This window comes from Panthera uncia, chromosome B1 (genome assembly GCF_023721935.1).
Source record: "Panthera uncia isolate 11264 chromosome B1, Puncia_PCG_1.0, whole genome shotgun sequence".
Classification (NCBI taxonomy): domain Eukaryota; kingdom Metazoa; phylum Chordata; class Mammalia; order Carnivora; family Felidae; genus Panthera; species Panthera uncia.
Window position 1 is genome coordinate 163,074,664 of NC_064811.1, and position 20,035 is coordinate 163,094,698.

General features: G+C 35.3%; 1 protein-coding gene across 10 annotated transcripts in view; it reads left to right on the top strand.

Annotated features, from left to right (window-relative positions):
* The window catches only part of PSD3 (pleckstrin and Sec7 domain containing 3), a 796,552-nt gene that overhangs the window by 565,285 nt on the left and 211,232 nt on the right, over positions 1-20,035 (top strand). For all 10 annotated transcript variants that reach the window (XM_049632446.1, XM_049632450.1, XM_049632452.1 and 7 more), the window contains one exon: positions 7,170-7,213. In XM_049632446.1, the coding sequence (XP_049488403.1) occupies positions 7,170-7,213 (44 nt within the window). The remainder of the gene's footprint in view (positions 1-7,169; positions 7,214-20,035) is intronic.

Sequence of the window (20,035 nt, forward strand, 5' to 3'; positions counted from 1 at the left end):
TCCTGAGAAACATAACAGAAACCCATGGGGGAGGGGAAGGAAAAAAAAAAAAAAAAAAGAGGTTAGAGTGGGAGAGAGCCAAAGCATAAGAGACTGTTAAAAACTGAGAACAAATTGAGGGTTGATGGGGGGTGGGAGGGAGGGCAGGGTGGGTGATGGGTATTGAGGAGGGCACCTTTTGGGATGAGCACTGGGTGTTGTATGGAAACCAATTTGACAGTAAATTTCATATATTAAAAAATAAAAAATAAAAAATAAAAATAAAATAAAGTAGTGTTCTTTAAACCTGGCTCCGTGAAAACTGGCTAGTGAATACAGGAACACAAGTATTTTAAAGGGAATCAATTTCAAGAAACTCATCTTTAGTACTCATCCTTAAAATGGATCTACCTATGAATGCTTTGTGGTCAAAGCTTCAGGCTGTTTATACTTTGTCATCTCTGCTTGACAGCTGCCTTCTGCCACTTAAAAAAAGGAGGAGAGGGAGGGCATAGCTCTCACTCATAATCTTATTTGGTGCATTACATAGGTGTGAAAACCTCCAGGAGTAGAGGGCGCAAACAAAAAGTCATTTTAAGTACCAATTTTAGGGAAGCCTCTAATGGGGGGGGGGTATAATGCAATTTTTCAATGTTATTTTAAGGCATAGAGAAGAAAAAAATTAAAGCACCATTGCTTTAACATATTTTAAGTTTTCCTAAACAATTTGAAATTGATTTGGTAACTAGTTGTATCATTGGTTTTTAAATAATGTCTTTTTTAAACACAGTCTTTCTTTGATAATAACATCCAGAGCAGTGCATATTTAATTTTATACTCAAAAATCATTTTGATCTGAATATCTGCATGAAGCATTACACTTGGAAAAGATACCCATGGTGTTGATAGTGTCCTGATTCTTCCTGGGTACAAATTTTTCTGTGGTCACTGCCAGTCTCACTAAAGGAAATTGGAAGCTATCCAATTTATCCTTCGTACTTTTCATAATAATTGAAAGAACACATAGGAAAAAAAAAATCTTTGGAGTTGAGAGATGATCGAACCAAAATACGTGAATATCATAGATTGCAAAATGTGCTGGGGCGGGGGTGAAGGGTGGTGGTGATAGAGGGAGAGGGAGGGAGAGAAAGAGGAAGAAACTCAGTGTTACATAATGTATGGTAATGGGGAAAACTTCACAGAACCATGCCTGGGTTGTCAGTGATGGTGCTAAGCCTTGAATAAAACTGCATTTTGTATCTCAATGAGAAATACTCAAAAGTTAGGAACAAAGACTTAAAAAGTAAATTTAGACCAAGATACCTTGATCTCTGTAATTTAAGCAATTTACTTTTGCTTTCTCATTCTTAAAATTTAATGAACTTTCAAATTTGAAGAATCATTCTGCTTTTGTTTAGTCTCAGTTTAGATATTTGATTGTTTGCTAGCTCCTGGGTTAAGTTGCAGGAATTTCACTTAGAGAAAAGATAGGTTTACTTGGAAAGCAGTGGTTTTTAACAAGGGGTTCATATCAGAGTCACAAGTAGAGCATTTGGAAATATTTATGTATTTTCTCAATTAGGAATCTGATTCAGTAGATCTGGGATGGAGCTCATTAATCAATATTTTTTAAAAAATTCCTGGACTTACTCTGGTGTGCACCCTTACACTTTCAGTTGAGACTGCTATGGTAAAAGAATATGTTTCACCTAGGGATTGACCCTGAAAATGTTTCTGAAAATCCATCTGTGTGTACGATCATTCTTTGTTCAGATATCTGTCTTCCATTTATACCTTTGTGTATTAGTTTTCCTAGGGCTGCTGTAACAAATTACCACAAACTTTGGTGTCTTAAAACAATAGAAATTTATCTTTTTATAATTTTGGAGTCCAGAAGTCTCAAGGTGTCAACATGGCTGCACTCCCTCAGGAGAGTCTACGAGACTCTCTTCCAGCTTCTTCCAGCTTATGACGGTTGCTGGCATTCCTTCACTTGTGTCTATATCACTCCCAATTTCTGTGTCCATCTTCACATTGCCTTCTCTTCTTCTATATTCCTTAAATCTTCCTCTGCCATGTTCTTCTATAGACACCACCCAACCCAGATACCCTCCCCATCTCATCTTTTTGCTATATGCAGAAATGTTTATAAAGTTAATCACATTTGAATCTTTTTGCCATATACAGAAATATTTACAGGTTCCAGGGATTAGCACCTGAACATCATTTGGGGGTACGATATTTAGTCCACCACAACTGGTTATCACCTCAAGCATATAATTTATATGGGCTGCTTTAACCCATTAAGGTTGATTTTTCCCTATCAATTCATGTCCACAGGGATATAATAGCCTTTCATGACAGTGAAAGTTTGCCCACAAGCTTTGCTGTCTTGGAGCTAAGTCAAATAACCCTTCCCATAACTAGGGATAAATTATTTTCCTGAGCTGTAGACTACATCTCCAGTTTCAGCCATTTATATGGCAGATACCTTTAGTCATGAGTGGACTGAGACTATAGAATGAATGTGGCAAACCCATCATCTCACCAGCAAAGGCATTTCAAGAATGTGTCCTTTAAGTTCATCCTTTAAGAATAGAATATTACGGTGACCACCATTATTGAATGTATTGTAAGAGAGCCACAGCCTTATTACCTTTTCACATGGGCCTTGACAAGCCAGTTATTTACAATGTTGTAAACTTTGGTAGAATGTAGTTAGTTTTAGTTAGTTGATAAGAGAGAATGTAGCTAGCTGAATATAGTCAATTGATTTCTGAGAGAAATGTGATTTCTGAGTCAGAGTTTGTGAAAAACAGCTAAAGGACCTTGAGAGAAATTAACATTGGACTTCATTTTTTTTAATCGATAAAAGGAAAAATTTGTTTTATGATCTCTAAGGCCCCTGTCAGCTGTGAAATTCCATTCTGTTGTTTGAGTGGAAATTAGAGAGTTTTAACGATTATTCCTGAAAATATTATTACTAAAAGGCTTTTTCCTATGCCATTAGCAGGCTGATATAAGATTGGCAGTAAATATGATTTAAACCTGGAGCTTTCTTGCTTGTATGATAGGAATATAATAGTATTTTTACATGAAACTGTTGATAGAAAAATTCTGGCAGTCCTAGGATTTGGACTTGGATATATTTTATATTACTGTAAGCTACCTCTCCTTGGACTATATATAGTGTAGTGTTTTCACACTCAAAAAATTATATATTTTCTACTGACACAGTTTACTAAGATGGAGAGTACATTTCCACTGTGAGGTCTTCATTCTCTAGTTCATTTTTACTGAGTTTGTAGTGCTTTGGAAACATCCAAGTGCATCTGACATATGGATCTAATGTTCACAAGAGTTTACATTGGCTTCAGATAAACCCTTAGGCTCACCCACATTTAAGGAGTAAGATGAGGAAGATATGAGTAATAGGGATTATCCAAAGAGGAGAAAATTCAAGAGACTGTATTGTGTCACAAAATAAGGAAGAAAACATTTGAGAGTATTCACTGCTGCTAACAGGCAAAGTGATTCAGGAACACTAAAAAGTGGCCTTGAGTTTAATGTGAAGGAAGTTGGTGCATTTATTGTAATTCACTTTCAGTGGAAGAACAGAGATGAAAGCTAGATTGCCTGAGTTGGTTATATGAATTGTGGAAACTTCTCTCAGAAATTTGGCTTAAAAAGGGGCTGAGGAACAAAGGGTGGTAACTAAATTACGGAAGTGGGGTTTGGAGAGACTTGCATATGTTTCAAAGCTGATAGAAAGAAGCTAATAAAGGAGGAGATGTTACCGCAAGGGAACTGTCAGGACCAGTGATAGATGCCTAGCCTTGTAGGGACAGGATATCCCTTTAATTACCATCAGAAAGGCAAAAAAGGATAGATGCCAGTGCAGATACATTTTAAGGAAGATGGCAAAAAGTCAGGAGGCTATTGAATGAAGTCTCTCCTAAAGTTTGAGATGATGAATATTCAGTGGCATTAATTTGTGCTGTTGTTTAATTTTCTCTATTATTGCTGAATTAGTTATATACAAATAGGGGAGGCTTTAAAGCTCAGGAGGATTACACACTAGTGGCTACATCTATACTACCCCCTCTTTAATACATACCCCAGCCTCACTGACTCCAGGGATAGTCCCAATCATTATACCTCATCTCACCACATGTATTAGGGGAGGACAGGTGATCTAAACCACACCAATTACAATCTTTTCAAACTGAAGTTAGGAAAAAGAACTGTTATCTCTTGTTGAGAGTCATGAAAGATACACATGAGTGTTGCTTGTTGTAGACATGGTTTTTGTGTAGTAAAGAAACAAGGAGTGGAGATGTTTGAGGTGGAATGAGGAAAATACTTGAGAGTTAAATACCTTTGTCCCTGAGGCCAGCTCCATCCATGTCTTTTTATGGTCCTCCTCATGCTTAAGGTAGTTAGAGTTTTGGTATGTGTATTTTAAACTAAAGAAACCTTAACTAATACAGGGGATATAAATGTGGAGAAGTCAGAGTAGGATTGGTCAAGAGTTTCAATCTTTCTCTTTAGGTACAACAGAGAGGCAGTGGGACAAAGAACTTGAAGGTAATTAATAAAAACAAGATTTGTTGCTGTGATAGAGCGTGGGGTCTAGGATACACAGGAACGAAAGGGATGACTGTGGAGCTAAAGATAAGGAGGAACCAAGGGAATTGAATTCTTTTTTTTCTTAAGTTTTATTTATTTTTAGAATGTTTATTTATTTATTTTGAGAGAGAGAGAGAGAGAGAGAGAGTGCAAGCAGCAAAGGGGCAGAGAGGGTAAGAGAAAGAATACCAAGCAAGCTCCATGCTGTCAGCACAGAGCCTGACAAGGGGCTCTATTGCAGGACCCTGGGATCCTGACATGAACCAAAATCAAGGGTTGGACCTCAACTGACTGAGCCACCTATGTGCCCCAAAGGAATTCAGTTCTTAACTAAGCTAAGTAAATAAAAGGATAGGAAGTTGTGATGAAGGATATAGAAGTGTTTGATACATTTGCAAAGCATAATTTCCTTTTTTTGGTACAATAGTGTGCCATTATAAAGCACCAGAAAGATTCAAGAAAATCCCTTTGTAATTTTGCAATTGAAAAGGATAAGGATAGCATCTACCTTTTAGATTTGTCTATATAATATATATGTTATTAGCATTATATAGCATATGTTATATGCTATATAATATTTTCCAGATAATATATACACTGGGAGAAGACCACACTATGGTAAGTTTGTTGAATTTTTCAAGATACTTTATGATAGATTTTTGTTGCATGATATGCAGCTGAACAAGAATTTTCTATTTAAGAACTCAGTATCTCATTAAGCAAAATATTCTCATGGGCAAAAAATTTGAAAGAAAAACTTGTTCTAGGACAGAATTAAATGTATTAGAAAAGTTTTAGATGCTTGGATATCATTTTCAGCTATCTACCTTTATGAATAGATTTTTTTAATCTTTATTACATTGTTAAATTACTCTAGGTAGTATTGAGTGTGATAGTATATAAAGAACCTTTAATGATCTCTTTTCAGTTGCAGTTTCTCAACTCACCATTACTTGTGGGTTCAAAATGGCTAATGCGAGTAGTGGAATCCATTTAAAGGACATCTATCTATCAAGAGTCTCCTGAGGCTTGAGTTAGACATCTACTCTCTCTGCACTTCTAAATAAGTGCAACCTCATGAGACATTTTGCTAAACAATAGATTGTTGTAGTTCTTTAGTAAATTTGAGTTCTTCAAAAAGAATATCCAATTTACAGCATGGTCTTTGTACCTCAGTTTACCCCTTATTTTAATTTAATGTTCTATGAGTTTTTGCATTTGAGGACACATTTTACCACATCCTGGTAATGATGAAATGTCTCCTAGTTTTTATTAGCTTCATAATTATCCAGTAGTTAATTAAACTGACTGTTGTAGCTACTAGGCAGAACTCCCACAGAGTCTGTGAATACTGGCTAAGGGTATGTGTGTTAAATCTTAAGTAATATAAAACCTGTAACCTAAATATATTTGTACTGAATCTGCTGAATTGAATAGGTTCAAGTCCTTCTTTGAGGAAAAATGTTCTGACATCATTCTAATGTTATCCTGCACATTTCCTTTTCTTCAGTATAATTTGTTGTGGTGGCTTAGAAATCTGTGTTTTCTTTACAACATCTTACTCAAAATTAAGGAAATAGAGATGTGGAGTAGCATTTTCTTGGGTAGTTATCATGGTGGAACAACTTGATTACAAGGACCTTATATATAATGCCAGAGCTTGGAGAATCAGAGATGATCAAGCCAACTGTCATTATTATTGCCCAGGCTCTAAGGAAGTTTTCTGTCTTTCCTCTCCACCACCTCACACCAATGTAATACTAACTGTAAAGCACAATTATGAAGTTAGACTGCTAAAAACTGCTTAAGTCATTGGTATAAAAACTCTGAAATTATTCTAAGATGGTTTTCCATAATCTGGCTTTAGTCCTCCTCAAATGTATCTTGCTCGTTAAATTTTTATGAAAACAGTTTTACTTATTACATTAGTGAAAAAGGTATGCACACTTAAGTATCTAAACTAGTGAAACTACAAGACCATATTTTGGGGCGCCTGGGTGGCGCAGTCGGTTAAGCGTCCGACTTCAGCCAGGTCACGATCTCGCGGTCCGTGAGTTCGAGCCCCGCGTCAGGCTCTGGGCTGATGGCTCGGAGCCTGGAGCCTGTTTCCGATTCTGTGTCTCCCTCTCTCTGCCCCTCCCCCGTTCATGCTCTGTCTCTCTCTGTCCCAAAAATAAATAAAAAACGTTGAAAAAAAAAAAAAAAACAAAAACTTAAAAAAAGAAACTACAAGACCATATTTTGAATAAGAAGAATAGAGTACATGGTCTAACTTTAATTATATCCTAATATTTACTAAAATGTCATACAGTGTTGTGTGTCTTATTTATAAAAGCCATTTTTTACTTTGTGAAAAATCTGTTTCACAAAATACTGCTTACCCTATGCTTGTTTGCCTCACCTTGTGTATTCCTCATCTTTGTAGAACCAGCAGGGTGGCCAACAAAGGGCTTGGGAGTTGCTTGCTACTCAGTCAAGCCTTTTGGCTTTGGTCATTTGCTGGATTAAAAATATGGAACAGTACGAAAAGAATAATTCCATCTTATTTTCTGTCTTTACAGGCTCTGTACAACTCAATTAAGAATGAGAAGCTTGAATGGGCAGTGTAAGTATGCTGGATGTCAGCATTTTAATAAATGAACTGCTTATTCTTTTTACTGTCTTTCCTTACACTTTAGATGTGATCCTAGAGGATAAAATATGCATGTCCAGTTTTCATTTTACACCAGTGTCTAACGTACTTTGTATAAAACCTAAGTAAACTCTGAGTATCCCATGTCTTTTTCTTGGTACCCAACATGTGCCTATTTTGCATTTAGTCTAGTTGCTATGCCTAGAGACAGTTATCTTCTTAATATATCCTTCTAAGAAAGAAAATCTGATAAAATCACATATATTCCACAATACAATACCAATGATTTTGGTACAGTCTGTTTGTTTTAATCCCTTCCTTCCTATCATCAATCCCATTTCCAATCACACTAATAATACCAAGATATTGATAAACTTGAGAAATGATGGATTAAATAAATCTACATTATTTTTGTAACTGCAGAATTTCCAAGAGTTTATACAATGCAAGTCTCCAAGAGGAATGAAATGTGCAATGTTTTCTGAACCTTTTTGACAGTATAATGTAGTGTTTCAAGATACATACTTTGGGAAATAAAATTATAGATAAATTACACCTAATTTAGGTGTAGATCAGTACTGGTAGATCAATAATACCATAACTCTTCTGAATTTTCACTCATCAATGCAACAGTTAGGAATTTAACTTAAAAAACTTTTCTACTAAATTTTTAATTGTTGTCCAGAAATTAGGTCAAAATATGTTTTTTAATTAGAACTACATATGAAGTTTATTTTTTATTTTACCGATATTAAGTATTCATACCTATTTTTCTACCATGTGGCCTAGCATAGCAATCTGCAATGACCTTAGGTTTATAGAATCTTAACTTAGGGATAAATCTTATTCTTTCATCTGTACACTGGATAAAAGTAGTTTAGCAATTGATTACATATGTCTCACATATAATAAGCTAGAATGAATGAAAATGTACTACTTAAACTGTTTGCACTAATTGTAAGGTTATATGGTACTATTTGAAATTAGGGATTCAAAGTTTGATTTGAGACTAATATTTGCAAGTATATGTGATGGCATATGTTTCTCTATTTATATATGTCATGAGACTCAAAGACATTGTGTCATTTCAAGGAAAATTCATTAAAATAATAAGAATTCATGGCCTATGTTCCAAAGTGATCATTTTTGGATATATCTCTCATGAATGAAAGTGGGTTTCCTAGAAAAATTTCATAAATTATATGCTTAGTATCTTGCTGAAATATTAAAGGCGTATCTGGACCGATGCAGAATATCTCCTCTACAGAAAATTAATAAAAATGAAATGTAAGTATGTTCATACAGGGGAGAGATATTTGAAGATTCTTTTATAAGTTATTTTAAAAAACAAATAAATGTAGTCCTGAGGATCTGTTTTGTAAATCTAAATTTTTTATATATGAAAATTGTTATAGTATGTTTTTATTTATATTTATGTATAGTGACAATTTGGTGCAAGAAAAAAAATTATTTTAATTCCATTGTACTTAACTTTGTTTCTCAAGGTGACTTCCTGTGGAAAGTATACTGTTGCATCCAGAAGATGCTACAGTTAACATGTAGCATTGTGTTAGTTTCAGGTGTACAATATAGTGATTCAACAATTCTGTGCATTACTCAGTGCTTATCATGATAAGTGTACTCCTTAATCCACATCACTTGTTTCACCCACCTCCCCAGCTACCTCCCCTCTGGTAACCATCAGTTTGTTCTGTATAGTTCAGAGTCTATTTTTTGGTTTATCTCTTCATTCTTTGTTCATTTGTTTCATTTCTAAATTCCACATATGGCTAAAGCATATGGTATTTGACTTTCTCTCATCCAGCTTATTTCACTCAGCATTATACCCTCTAGATCCATTCATGTCATTGCAAGTGGAAGACTTCATTCATTTTTATGGCTGAATAATATATATACCACATCTTCTTTATTCATCTATCAGTGGACACTTGGGCTGCGTCCATAATTTGACTATTGTAAATAATGCTGCAATAAATAAAGGGCCACATATATCTTTTTGATTTAGTGTTTTTGTATTCTTTGGGTAAATACCCAGTAGTGGAACCTCCATACTGTTTTCCACAGTGGCTGTACCAGTTTACATTTCTCCAACAATGCATGTGGTTTCTTTTTTCTCCACATCCTCCTCAAAACTTGTTTTTTATTTTTTTGATCAAACTTGAGTATTTCATTTTAGCCATTCTGACAGGTGTGAGGTGATATCTTATTGTGATTTTGATTTGCATTTCCCTGATGATAAGAAAGAATCTTATCTCAGACCCTATCCATGGGCAGGCATGGGAATGAACCTAAGACCTGGACTCTTCTTGGCCCCCTTGTCAAAAGAGTGTTGTGTTCTGGAGCCCAGGTTCCAGAATTAGAGAGATTTGGGTTTGAATTCCAGCTCTTCCATGTACTAGCTGGGTCACTAGTCATATTAACCTTAGGCCTCAGTTTCTTCTTTTGTCTGATGAGTGATTATTGAACTTCATATAACCCTCAGGATGACACTGTGAAATGTTCTAAAACACTAAACATAAAGCAAATTATCCCTCGAATGGTAACTAATATTGTATCTTTTAAAGCTGTAATTTCTATTTTTCCCTTACCTTTTTGTCTCTCTCTTGTTCATATGCTTTTATATCCACATGTATTCTTTATCACCCACAGTAGTATATCATATAATTAATGTTCTTCACCTATAAAGTGAAAAGATTGGATGAAATGATCAGAGCTTTCCTTTCCAGTTTTAATATTATGTGAATTTTCAAATTTTACTATTTATCCTTGTTTCTCAAGGTGACTTCCTGTTACTGCTAGATACTGCTGTATCTAGAAGATAAAAAACAAAAAGGGTTTATGGGTCAGTGTGTGATGTACTCTGAATTCTACAGGATATAAAGAACCATCTTATCCCCATCTTCTGAATAATTGAGTCCTGTTTTGATCATGAAGTACCTTTTAACAGCTACTAAAACTAATGTTTTTTTAGAACACACTTTAGAAAACCCTGCTGTATATCAATTTATGTGATTCTTCAGATCAAGAACTAAAGTATACACATAAGTATGTGCATGTATATAATTATATAGAACCACTGTGTTCACCCAGTTCTCCTGGTACCTCTCCAATCACACTTTCTCTCATTGTTTTCCTATTATCTATTAATGTTGGTACCTTACATGGATCAGCACTTAGAATTGTCTTCTTTCACTAAGTCCTTTTTTCAGCAATCTTATATTCATTTTTAAAACTTCACCTTCCATGTCTGTAAAAATTTTTTCCAAGTATTTATACAGATCTGACCTCTTTTTCAATTCAACATTTTCACTTTCCTGCAGGACATTTCCATTCTACTTAACCCTTTTCATCTGTCTCTGAACTTTGTCATATATTCTCCATTTCTATTAACAACACCAGTATTTCCTTACTTACCTAGGTTTTGGCCTCTACATTAGCTTTGACTCTTTCCATGCTACCTCTTTCGCTACTGTGGAAATGGTTCCATACAGCACCTTTCTTCTCCATTCCTGCTGCTGCAGTCTGAATCAGGCATTCATACTTTTTCATCCTAACATGTACATCCATCTCAAGCCTCTTTTTGCTTTTACTTTACTGAAGCACTCCTCTGCTCTAAAACTTCATTTAGCCTCTTCACATTCTGCCAGTAATCTTTTTTCTCTCCAGTATTTGTCTTTATACAGCCTACATTTCAACTGTTACCACCATGTACAGATCCTTGTACTTGTCCCATGGCTCCCTGCCTTTTTGCTGATGTTCATGAAGTAACCTCTGCTTAGAATCTACATCTGTACCAATATTTTATGTACAAAGCCTGACATTCTTTATAGCTCAGCTCATAACCAGAAATAATCTCAGCCCTTAAACATCCATTTTACTTTATCTGATGATATCATCAGTTTCTACTACCCATTGTAGTTATTTGTAGGAATGTTCCATTAGAATGTAACCTCTTTAAGGAAATGATACATTTCTGGATTTGTCCATTTATATCCTCCTTTGTTGAACATACTACTTATAGGTAATGAAGTTCACATAAAAGGCTATATAGAAAGAGCAATAAAAACAGTGCAAGGAACTGCATTTCCTAAAAGATCAGCCTACAATTGTGTAGTTTAGACAATGGTTAATAAGAAAGATGATGCCGCTACAAAATTTATAGGACAACGTTTACTTACATGGGAGGCATCTTAATGTTGATTTTAGAGGCTTAGAAGAAATCAGATTATACCATCATGGAATGCTATAACTGGAGAGACCTAAAGAGGTTTTAGACCTTTGGCTTTCTAACTGCATTTCATGGAGCCCTAGGGTTAGGAGCCTCCCTAGGAGATGTAAGGGGAAAGAGGGATGATAACAGGAACCCACTTCTAGTTTCCAGAAGCATCATGCCTATTTTAAATGACCAAAGCAGCCCCACCTGTATTTTTTATTAATATATATTTGAAATACTGGTTAATATTATTTAGATGTATCTGTACTTAAAATTTTAAGTACCACTCCAGACCAACATTCTCATTTTGTACATGAGGAAAATAAAGTCAAGAAGCATTCACTAAGGGATCCAAAGTTACACACTGTAGTGACAAAGCCAGGATTTGTTAAAATGTTTCGTATGTTGCTGTGTAGGAAATGGCCATCTCAAAAGGGTAGTTTTATTGTGACTCCAGAGTGTTTTTCTTTTAACATAGACTGATTTAAATGAGCCACCTTTAGCTTATGAATGTAATTTATTGCCCTGCATTTAAGTTTTCTTTTTCATTTTCTCTTTTGTTATCATTCTCCCTGAGTTTTTATTTGCTAACATTAGAGTCCTCCAGGAAGAAAAATTATAATTCCCTTATATTACTTACTTTTTAAATTTGCCTTGTATTCTAAAGAAAAGAGTGCTTGTCTTATTTTTAAATACTTTTTACCTTGAGGTAAAATTATTTTATTTCCATTAAAAAAAAGATAAATCACAGTAATTCATTTTACAATGAGTTATTCTGTTAAATAACTTTAGTATCTGGAAGCCCTAGTGATTTTATACAAATGAAGGTGTTAATCAGGATGTTGTGTCCTAATAGTAATGTAGACAAGGGAAAACTTTCATACTTAAATTATTTTGGATCAAGACATTTATATCATACTTTGATCTAAGAAGTTCAAAAGTAACTCCCTTTTAATTTTTTAAAATTATTTTTGAGTAATCTAAAAATCATTTTTTTAATCTTAATTCCAGTATAGTTGACATGTAGTGTTATATTAGTTTCAGGTATATGATACAGTGATTCAACAGTTCTATATCTTACTCAGTGCTCATCAAGATAAGTGTAATCTTAATCCCCTTCATTTATTTCACCCATCCCCTTAGCTACATTCCCTCTGGTAAACATTTGTTTGTTCTCTATAGTTAAGAGTCTGTCTGTTGGTTTGTCTCTCTCTTTTTTTCCCCTTTGTTTATTTGTTTCATTTCTTATGTTCTACATATGAGTGAGATCATAGGATTTGTGTTTCTCTGACTTATTTCACTTAGCATTATACTCTCTAGATACATCCTGTTTCAAATAGCAAAATTTCTTTCTTTTTTATGGCTGAATAATATTCTCTTTTGTATACATGCCACATCTTTATCCATTCATCTTTCGGTGGATACTTGGGCTGCTTCCATAATTTGGCTATTGTAAATAATGCTCCAATAAACATAGGGATACACATATTTCTTTGAATTGGTGTTTTTGTATTTTAGGGGTAAATACCCAGTAGTACAATTATTGGGTTATAGGGTAGTTCTATTTTTAATTTTTTGAGGAACCTCAGTACTGTTTTCCACAATAGCTATACTGGTCTGCATTCCCACCAACAGTGCATGAGGGTTCTTTTTCTCTGTATCCTCATCATTTGTTTCTTGTGTTTTTGATTTTAGCCATCTGACAAGTATGAGGTGATATTGTGGTTTTGATTTGCATCTCCCTGATGATGAGTGATATTGAGCATCTTTTCATGTGTCTGTGGGCCCTCTGAATGTCTTGTTTGGATAAATGTCTATTCACCTTTCTGTGCATTTTTAATTAGATTATTGGATTTTTGGGGTGTTGAGTTTTATAAATTCTTTGTATATTTTGGATTCTAACCCTTTATTGGAAAGGTCATTTGCAAATATCTTGCCCATTCAGTAGGTTGTCATTTAGTTTTCTTGGTTGTTTCTTTTGCTATGCAGAAGATTTTTATTTTGATGTAGTCCCAATGGTTTGTTTTTGCTTTTGTTTCTCTTGCCTCAGGAGACATATCTAAACAGATGTTACTACAGCCAAAGTCAGAGAAATTACTGCCTGTGCTCTCTTCTAGGATTTGTTACAGAGTCACATCTCATATTAGGTTCTTAATCTATTTTGAGTTTATTTTTCTATATGGTGTAAGAAAGTGGTCCACTTTCATTCTTTTACATGTTGCTGTCCAGTGTTCCCAACATCATTTGTTGAAGAGCCTGTGTTTCCCATCACACATTCTTTCCTGTTTTGTCAAAGATTAATTGATCATATAATTGTGGGTTTATTTCTTGGCTGTTTAGTCTGTTATACTGATCTGTGTTTTGATTTTGGTGTCAGTACCATACTATTTTGATTACTACAACTTTGTAACATAACGTGAAGTCAGAGATTGTGATGCCTCCAGTTTTGTTTTTGTTTTTCAAGGTTGCTTTTGCTCTCTAGAGTCTTTTGTAGTTCCATACAGATTTTAGGAATTGTTCTAGTTCTGTGAAAATTGCTGGTGGTATTTTGATAGGGATTGCATTAAATGTGTAGATTGCTTTGGGTAGTATAGATATTTTAACCTTATTTGTTCTTTCAATCTGTGAGCATGGAATGTCTTTTCATTTCTTTGTATCCTCTTAAATTTCTTTTATCAGTGTTTTATAGTTTTTAGAGTACAGGTCTTTCTCCTCTTTGGTTAGGGTTATTCCTAGGTATCTTATTATTTTTGGCTCAATTGTAAATGGAATTGATCCATTAATTTCTCTTTCTGCTACTTCATTTTTGATGCACAGAAATGCAACAGGTTTCTGTACATTGTGTATCCTGCAAATTTATTGAATTAGAATGTAAATTCTGTAAATTTTTGGTGTAGTCTTTGGGGTTTTCTATCTGGGTATGATGTTATCTACAGATAGCAAAAGTTTGACTTCTTTCTTACCAATTTTGATGCTTTTTACTTCTTTTTGTTGCCTGATTACTGTGGTTAGGACTTTTCAGTAAGTTAAATAAAAACAGTGAGAGTGTACACCCTTGTCTTGTTCCTTACCTTAGGAGAAATGCTGTCAGTTTTTCCCCACTGAGGAGGATGTTGGCTGTAGGTTTTTCATATAATGCCTTAATGATGTTGTGTTATGTTGCCTCTAACCCTAATTTGCTTAGGGTTTTTATCATGAATTGATATACTTTGCCAAATGCTTTATCTGTAGATGTTGAAAGGTTCTTATTCTTTTTCTTATGATGTGATATGTTACATTCATTTGCCAATATTTAACCACCTTTCATACCAGGATTAAATCCCACTTGACAATGGTAAATGATATTTTTTTATGTATTGTCGTTGGATGCAGTTTGCCAGTATTTGTTGAGGACTTTTTCATGCATGTTCTTCAGAGATATTGGCCTGTAGTTCACTTTTTTTGTTGTGTTTTTATCTGGTTTTGGTATTAGTTACTAAATGCTACCCTCATAGAATGAATATGGAAGTTTTCCTCCTTTCATGTTTGGTAGAATTCACCAGTGAAGCCATCTAATCCTGGACTTTTATTTATTGGGAGTTTTTTGATTACTGGTTTTAATTACATTGCTGGTAATAGATCTGTTAAAATTTTCTATGTATTCCTGCTTTAGTTCTGGTAGGTAGTATGTTTCTAGGAATGTATCCATTTCTTCTAGTTTGTCCAATGTGTTGACATATAGTTTTTCATAATACTCTCTTACAATTGTTTGTATTTCTTTGGTTTTGGTTGTTATTTCTCCTCTTTCCTTTCTTATTTTGTTTATTTGAGTCCTCACTCTTTTTCTCTCTCTTTTTTGGATGACTTTGGATAGATTTTTATCAATTCTTTGATCTTTCCAAAGAATCAGCTTATGGTTTCAGTGATCTGTTCTATTGTTTTTTGTTTTTTTTTTTTTCGTTTCTGTATCATTTATTTATCCTCCAATATTTATTATTTCCTTCCTTCTGCTTCTTTGGGGTTTAGTTTGTTCTTTTTCTGGCTCCTTTAGGTGTAAGGTTAGGTTGCGTATTTGAGATTTTTCTTGCTTTTTGACATAGGACTGTATTCTTATGAACTTCCCTCTTAGGACTGCTTTTGCTGCATCCCAAAGATTTTGTACCATTATGTTTTGTATTTTCATTTTTCTCCGTATAATTTTTATTTCTTCTTTGATTTCTTGGTTGATCCATTCATTGTTTAATAGCATGTTATTTAATCTCCATGTATCTGTGCTTTCCAGATTTTTTCTTGTGGCTGATTTCTAGTGTCATAGCATTGTGATCATAAAAGATGATTGGTATGACTTCAATCTTTTTTAATTGCTTGAAGTGTGTTGTGTTGTTTTCTGGCTTAATATGTGGTCCATCTCAAGAATGTTACATGAATCCTTGAAAAGAATGTATACAGAATGGAATGTTCTGAATATATCTGTTAAATTCATCTGGTCCAGTGTGTCATTCAAAGCCACTGTTGCTTTATTTATTTTCTGTTTCTATGATCTGTCCATTGATGTAAGTGGGGTCCTAAACTCCCCTAATATTATATCAATTTTGATTTTTTTCCTTTTTGTTTGTTATTCACTATCTTACGTTTATAGGTGCTTTCATGATGGGTGCATAAATGTTTACAATTGTCATATCTTCTTGTTGGATTGTTCCCCTTATAGTTATGTAGTATCTTTCCTCATCTCTTGTTACAGTTTTTGTTTTAAAGTCTGTTTTCTCCTATATAAGTATTGCTTCACCAGCTTTCTTTTGACACCCATTTGCATGGTAAATGTTTCTCCATCCCTTCACTTTCAATCTGCAGGTGTCTTTAGGTCTGAAATGAGTCTCTTGTAGGCAGCATATAAATGGGTCAAGTATTTTTATCCATTCCACCACCCTTTATCTTTTGATTGGAGTGGTTAGTCCATTTACATTCAGAGTAATTCTTGATGTGTATTTATTGCCATTTTGTTACTTGATTTATGGTTGCCTTCTACTTCTCTGACCTTTCTTCTCTGGCTCTCTTTTATGATTTTCTGGCTTTAATGTGATGTACTTGGATTTCTTTCTTTTTATTTTTTGCATATCTCTTAATGGTTTTTGATTTGTGGTTAACATGAGGTTTGTATACAATATCTGCATATAGCAGTCTATATTAAGCTGACGATCACTTAAGTTTGAATCCATTCTTTACTCCCTCCACCATGTTTTACATATATAGTGTCATACTATACATCCTTTCGAGTTCCTTGACTGACTTTTACAGATATCCTCATTTTTACTGCTTTTGCGCTCTCTACTTTTTTCTTACTTATGATCTTTCCTTTCCAATCACAGAGTCCTCTTTACCATTTCCTGTAGGACTGGTTTAGTGGTCATGAACTCTTTCACCTTTTGTTTGTCTGGGAAACTTTTTGTTTCTCCCTCTATTCTGAATGACAGCCTAGCTGGAAAGAGTATTCCTGGCTACAGATTTACCCTTTGACTATATCATGCCACTCCCTTCTGCTCTGCCAAATTTTTGCTGAAAAACCTGCTCATAGCCTTATGGGGTTTCCCTTTTCTGTAACTGTTTTCTTTTACCTTGTTACTTTTAAAATTCTCTCTTTATCACTACTTTTTGCCCTTTTATTACTATGTGTCTTGGAGTGGACCTCCTTGGGTTGATTTTGTTGAGGGATCTCTGTTCCTCCTGGATCTTGATATGTTTCCTTCCCTAGATTAAGGAAGTTTCCAGCTATTATTCCATGAAATAAATTTTCTGCCCCCTTATCTATCTCTTCTTCTTCTGGGATCCATATAATGAGAATGCTATTACACCTGATGAAGTCAGAGTTCCCTAAATCTCTTCTCATTTTGCATAGTTTTTTCTCTCATTTGTTCAGCATGATAACTTTCCATTACTCTGTTCTCCAAGTTGCTAATTCATTCCTCTGATTTGTCTAGCCTTTTTATTCCATCTAATGTTTTTTTTTTAATTCCATTTGCTGTGTTCATCTCTAATGTTTTCTTTTTTTCCATCTCTTTTATAAGGGTCTCACTGATGTCCTCCACTCTTTTCAAGCCCAATGAGTTTATGATCATTAAATTTTATATTCAGCATATTACTTAAATCCATTTTGCTTAGGTCTCTTGCTGTAGTTTTGTCTTCTTCTTTCATTTGGGACATATGCCTCTGTCTCCTCATTTTGCCCAACTCTGTGTTTGTTTCTGTGTGTTAGGAAAGTCAGCTACATCTCCTGCTCTTAGAGGTAATGGCCTTGTGAAGAAGGCCTGTATGTCCTGATATGCAGCAACCCCACCCCTGTTCAACAGAACCTGACACTTCAGAAGTGTCTCCTATGTGTTTTGTGCATAATGCTCTTATGTCTTGCCTGCTTTTTCCTTCATTCCAGTCATCTGCAATGGCTATCTCTGACTGTTGTGGAAAGTGTTTGATCCCTCTCTGGCTGCCTTAGCCTTGAGTTGAGTCAGACCAAGCATTTCTCAGAGATGCAGTAGCACCAAACTGCAGTGCACTTTCCTTGTGTTTTGTGTAATGAGAAGGTTTCATTAGTAGGTGGGGCCTGAAATCAGACCACATATCTATTTGCAACCCACTGCCAGGGCTGCTGTCTGACTGATCTTCCCCTCACCCCAGGGAAGGAGTCACTTTGGAGTGGCACTGGCCTCTGTCAGAGCTGCCTGCATATTGCCAGTAGCTTTGGATGGGTTATGGCCAAGGGTATATTGGAAGAGGACATCATGCTGCTGCTGAGAGTGGCTGATAGGTGGCATGCAGCTTTAGCATAGTGTGCACTGGTCTGCTTTCAAAATGAGATCTGTCACCAAGGCTGTGGGAACTGGGTAGCCTGGACAAATCTGCACAGCACCTTGGGTGGACACACAATTTTAACAAGGTGTACACTGGTCTTCCATTGGGCCACCTCTGACACTGCCAGGACCAAGGCCCCACAAAGTGGTTGGGTTGGGAGATACAGTATTGGCAAGGTTAGTGCCAGTCTTCTGAGCAAGTTGACTCACAGCTCTAAGACTTAGGCAAATGTGACTGGAAGGGGTGGATTTTTAGAAGTGTAAGCAGTGGTGTTTGGTGTAAGCAAGTTAAGTAGTGAATGCAGGCATTGTGTTGATTCCCACAGGTGGCTGTGTGTTTCTGCTGAGGGGCAAGGGAAGGAGATGGCACCTGCCAACTCCTTTGTTTCTGGAGTGGTCTCTTCACGATCTCTATCCCTCTTGGACATGCTCTGAGATTAGTAAATAACTCTTCCTCACATGTGCGCCCCAGATGTTTTTCAAACTGGTAGTTTTAGATGTATCTCCATGGGATGTTCTTTGTACCATCTCTTTTGGGGGGATCAACTTCTTCTCGCCCTTGGGGCTCTCCCAGAGTCAAGCCCACTGATTTTTAAAATTCTAGGTTTTAAGTACAGCTGGTTGTGAGAACTCACAAAATTTGGCCCGTCTCCTTTCAAAGCCAAATGTTATGGTGATTCATTTTCCCTATGTGACCTCCCTGGTGTGATAGTCTATTCCTCCCCATTTTCTGCTCCATGTCTTTTTCCCCACCTTGGAGGCTGGAGTCTGCTTAGCCCTCTACCACATCTCTGCTTCTCCAACCTTCTTCGATGTGGCCTGTTCTGTACATTTAGTTGTGGATTTTGTTCTGTCAGTCTTTGGGTCGTTTTCTGGGTTATTTATACTGAATGTGACTATTATCTAGTCCTATCCATGGGATGAGGTGAGCTTAGGGACCTTCTACTCTGCCATCTTTCCAGCCTCAATCTAGTAATTCTCTTTTTAAACTTCCAAATAGCCACCTGTAGGTTTATAATAATTACTAATGAGAAAACTAAGCCAGAGAAGTTGCTATAGGTTGGGCAGTATTTGTAGATACTGAAAATATATTTAATATGTTAAAAAATTGTATCAGAAAAGAGTTGGGGAGGTTGGCATTAGGAGTTATTGGTAGAGAAAGAAATAATCATGGAAAAATTAATAAAACTATTTGCGCAAGACCTTGCACTATAAGGAGAGATTAAAACTCAATTCTCTATTTTGGGTATTTATACTATTAAACATTTTCTAGATATGTATTGTGCCTCATTGAAATAATAGCACAGAATACAATAAGAATATTAACATCCTTACCATCATTGCTGTTAAATGATTGCTTTCCGTATATTCCTAATATGGGGAATGTTGTGTCATGTTTTTGGTAAAACATTCTAATGTTAAGATTAGATGGAATTGACAAATTTAGAAGGTAATCTATATGAATATTAAGTAAGGGTAAATCTATATATATATATAGATGGGTATGTAAAGAATATTATTCATTTGATTTTTCTGATTTAAATTCAGTGAAAGTATATTGCATATAAGAAAAGAGGATAAAATAGAAATAACAGTTATGAAAAAGTGATTATTAATTTGAAAGGAGATTTTTTTGAGCTGAAGAATTAATATCACTTAAAATATGTTGGGGCACCTGGGTGGCTCAGTTGATCTTGATTTCAGCTCTGGTCATGATCTCACAGTTCCCTGGGATTGAGG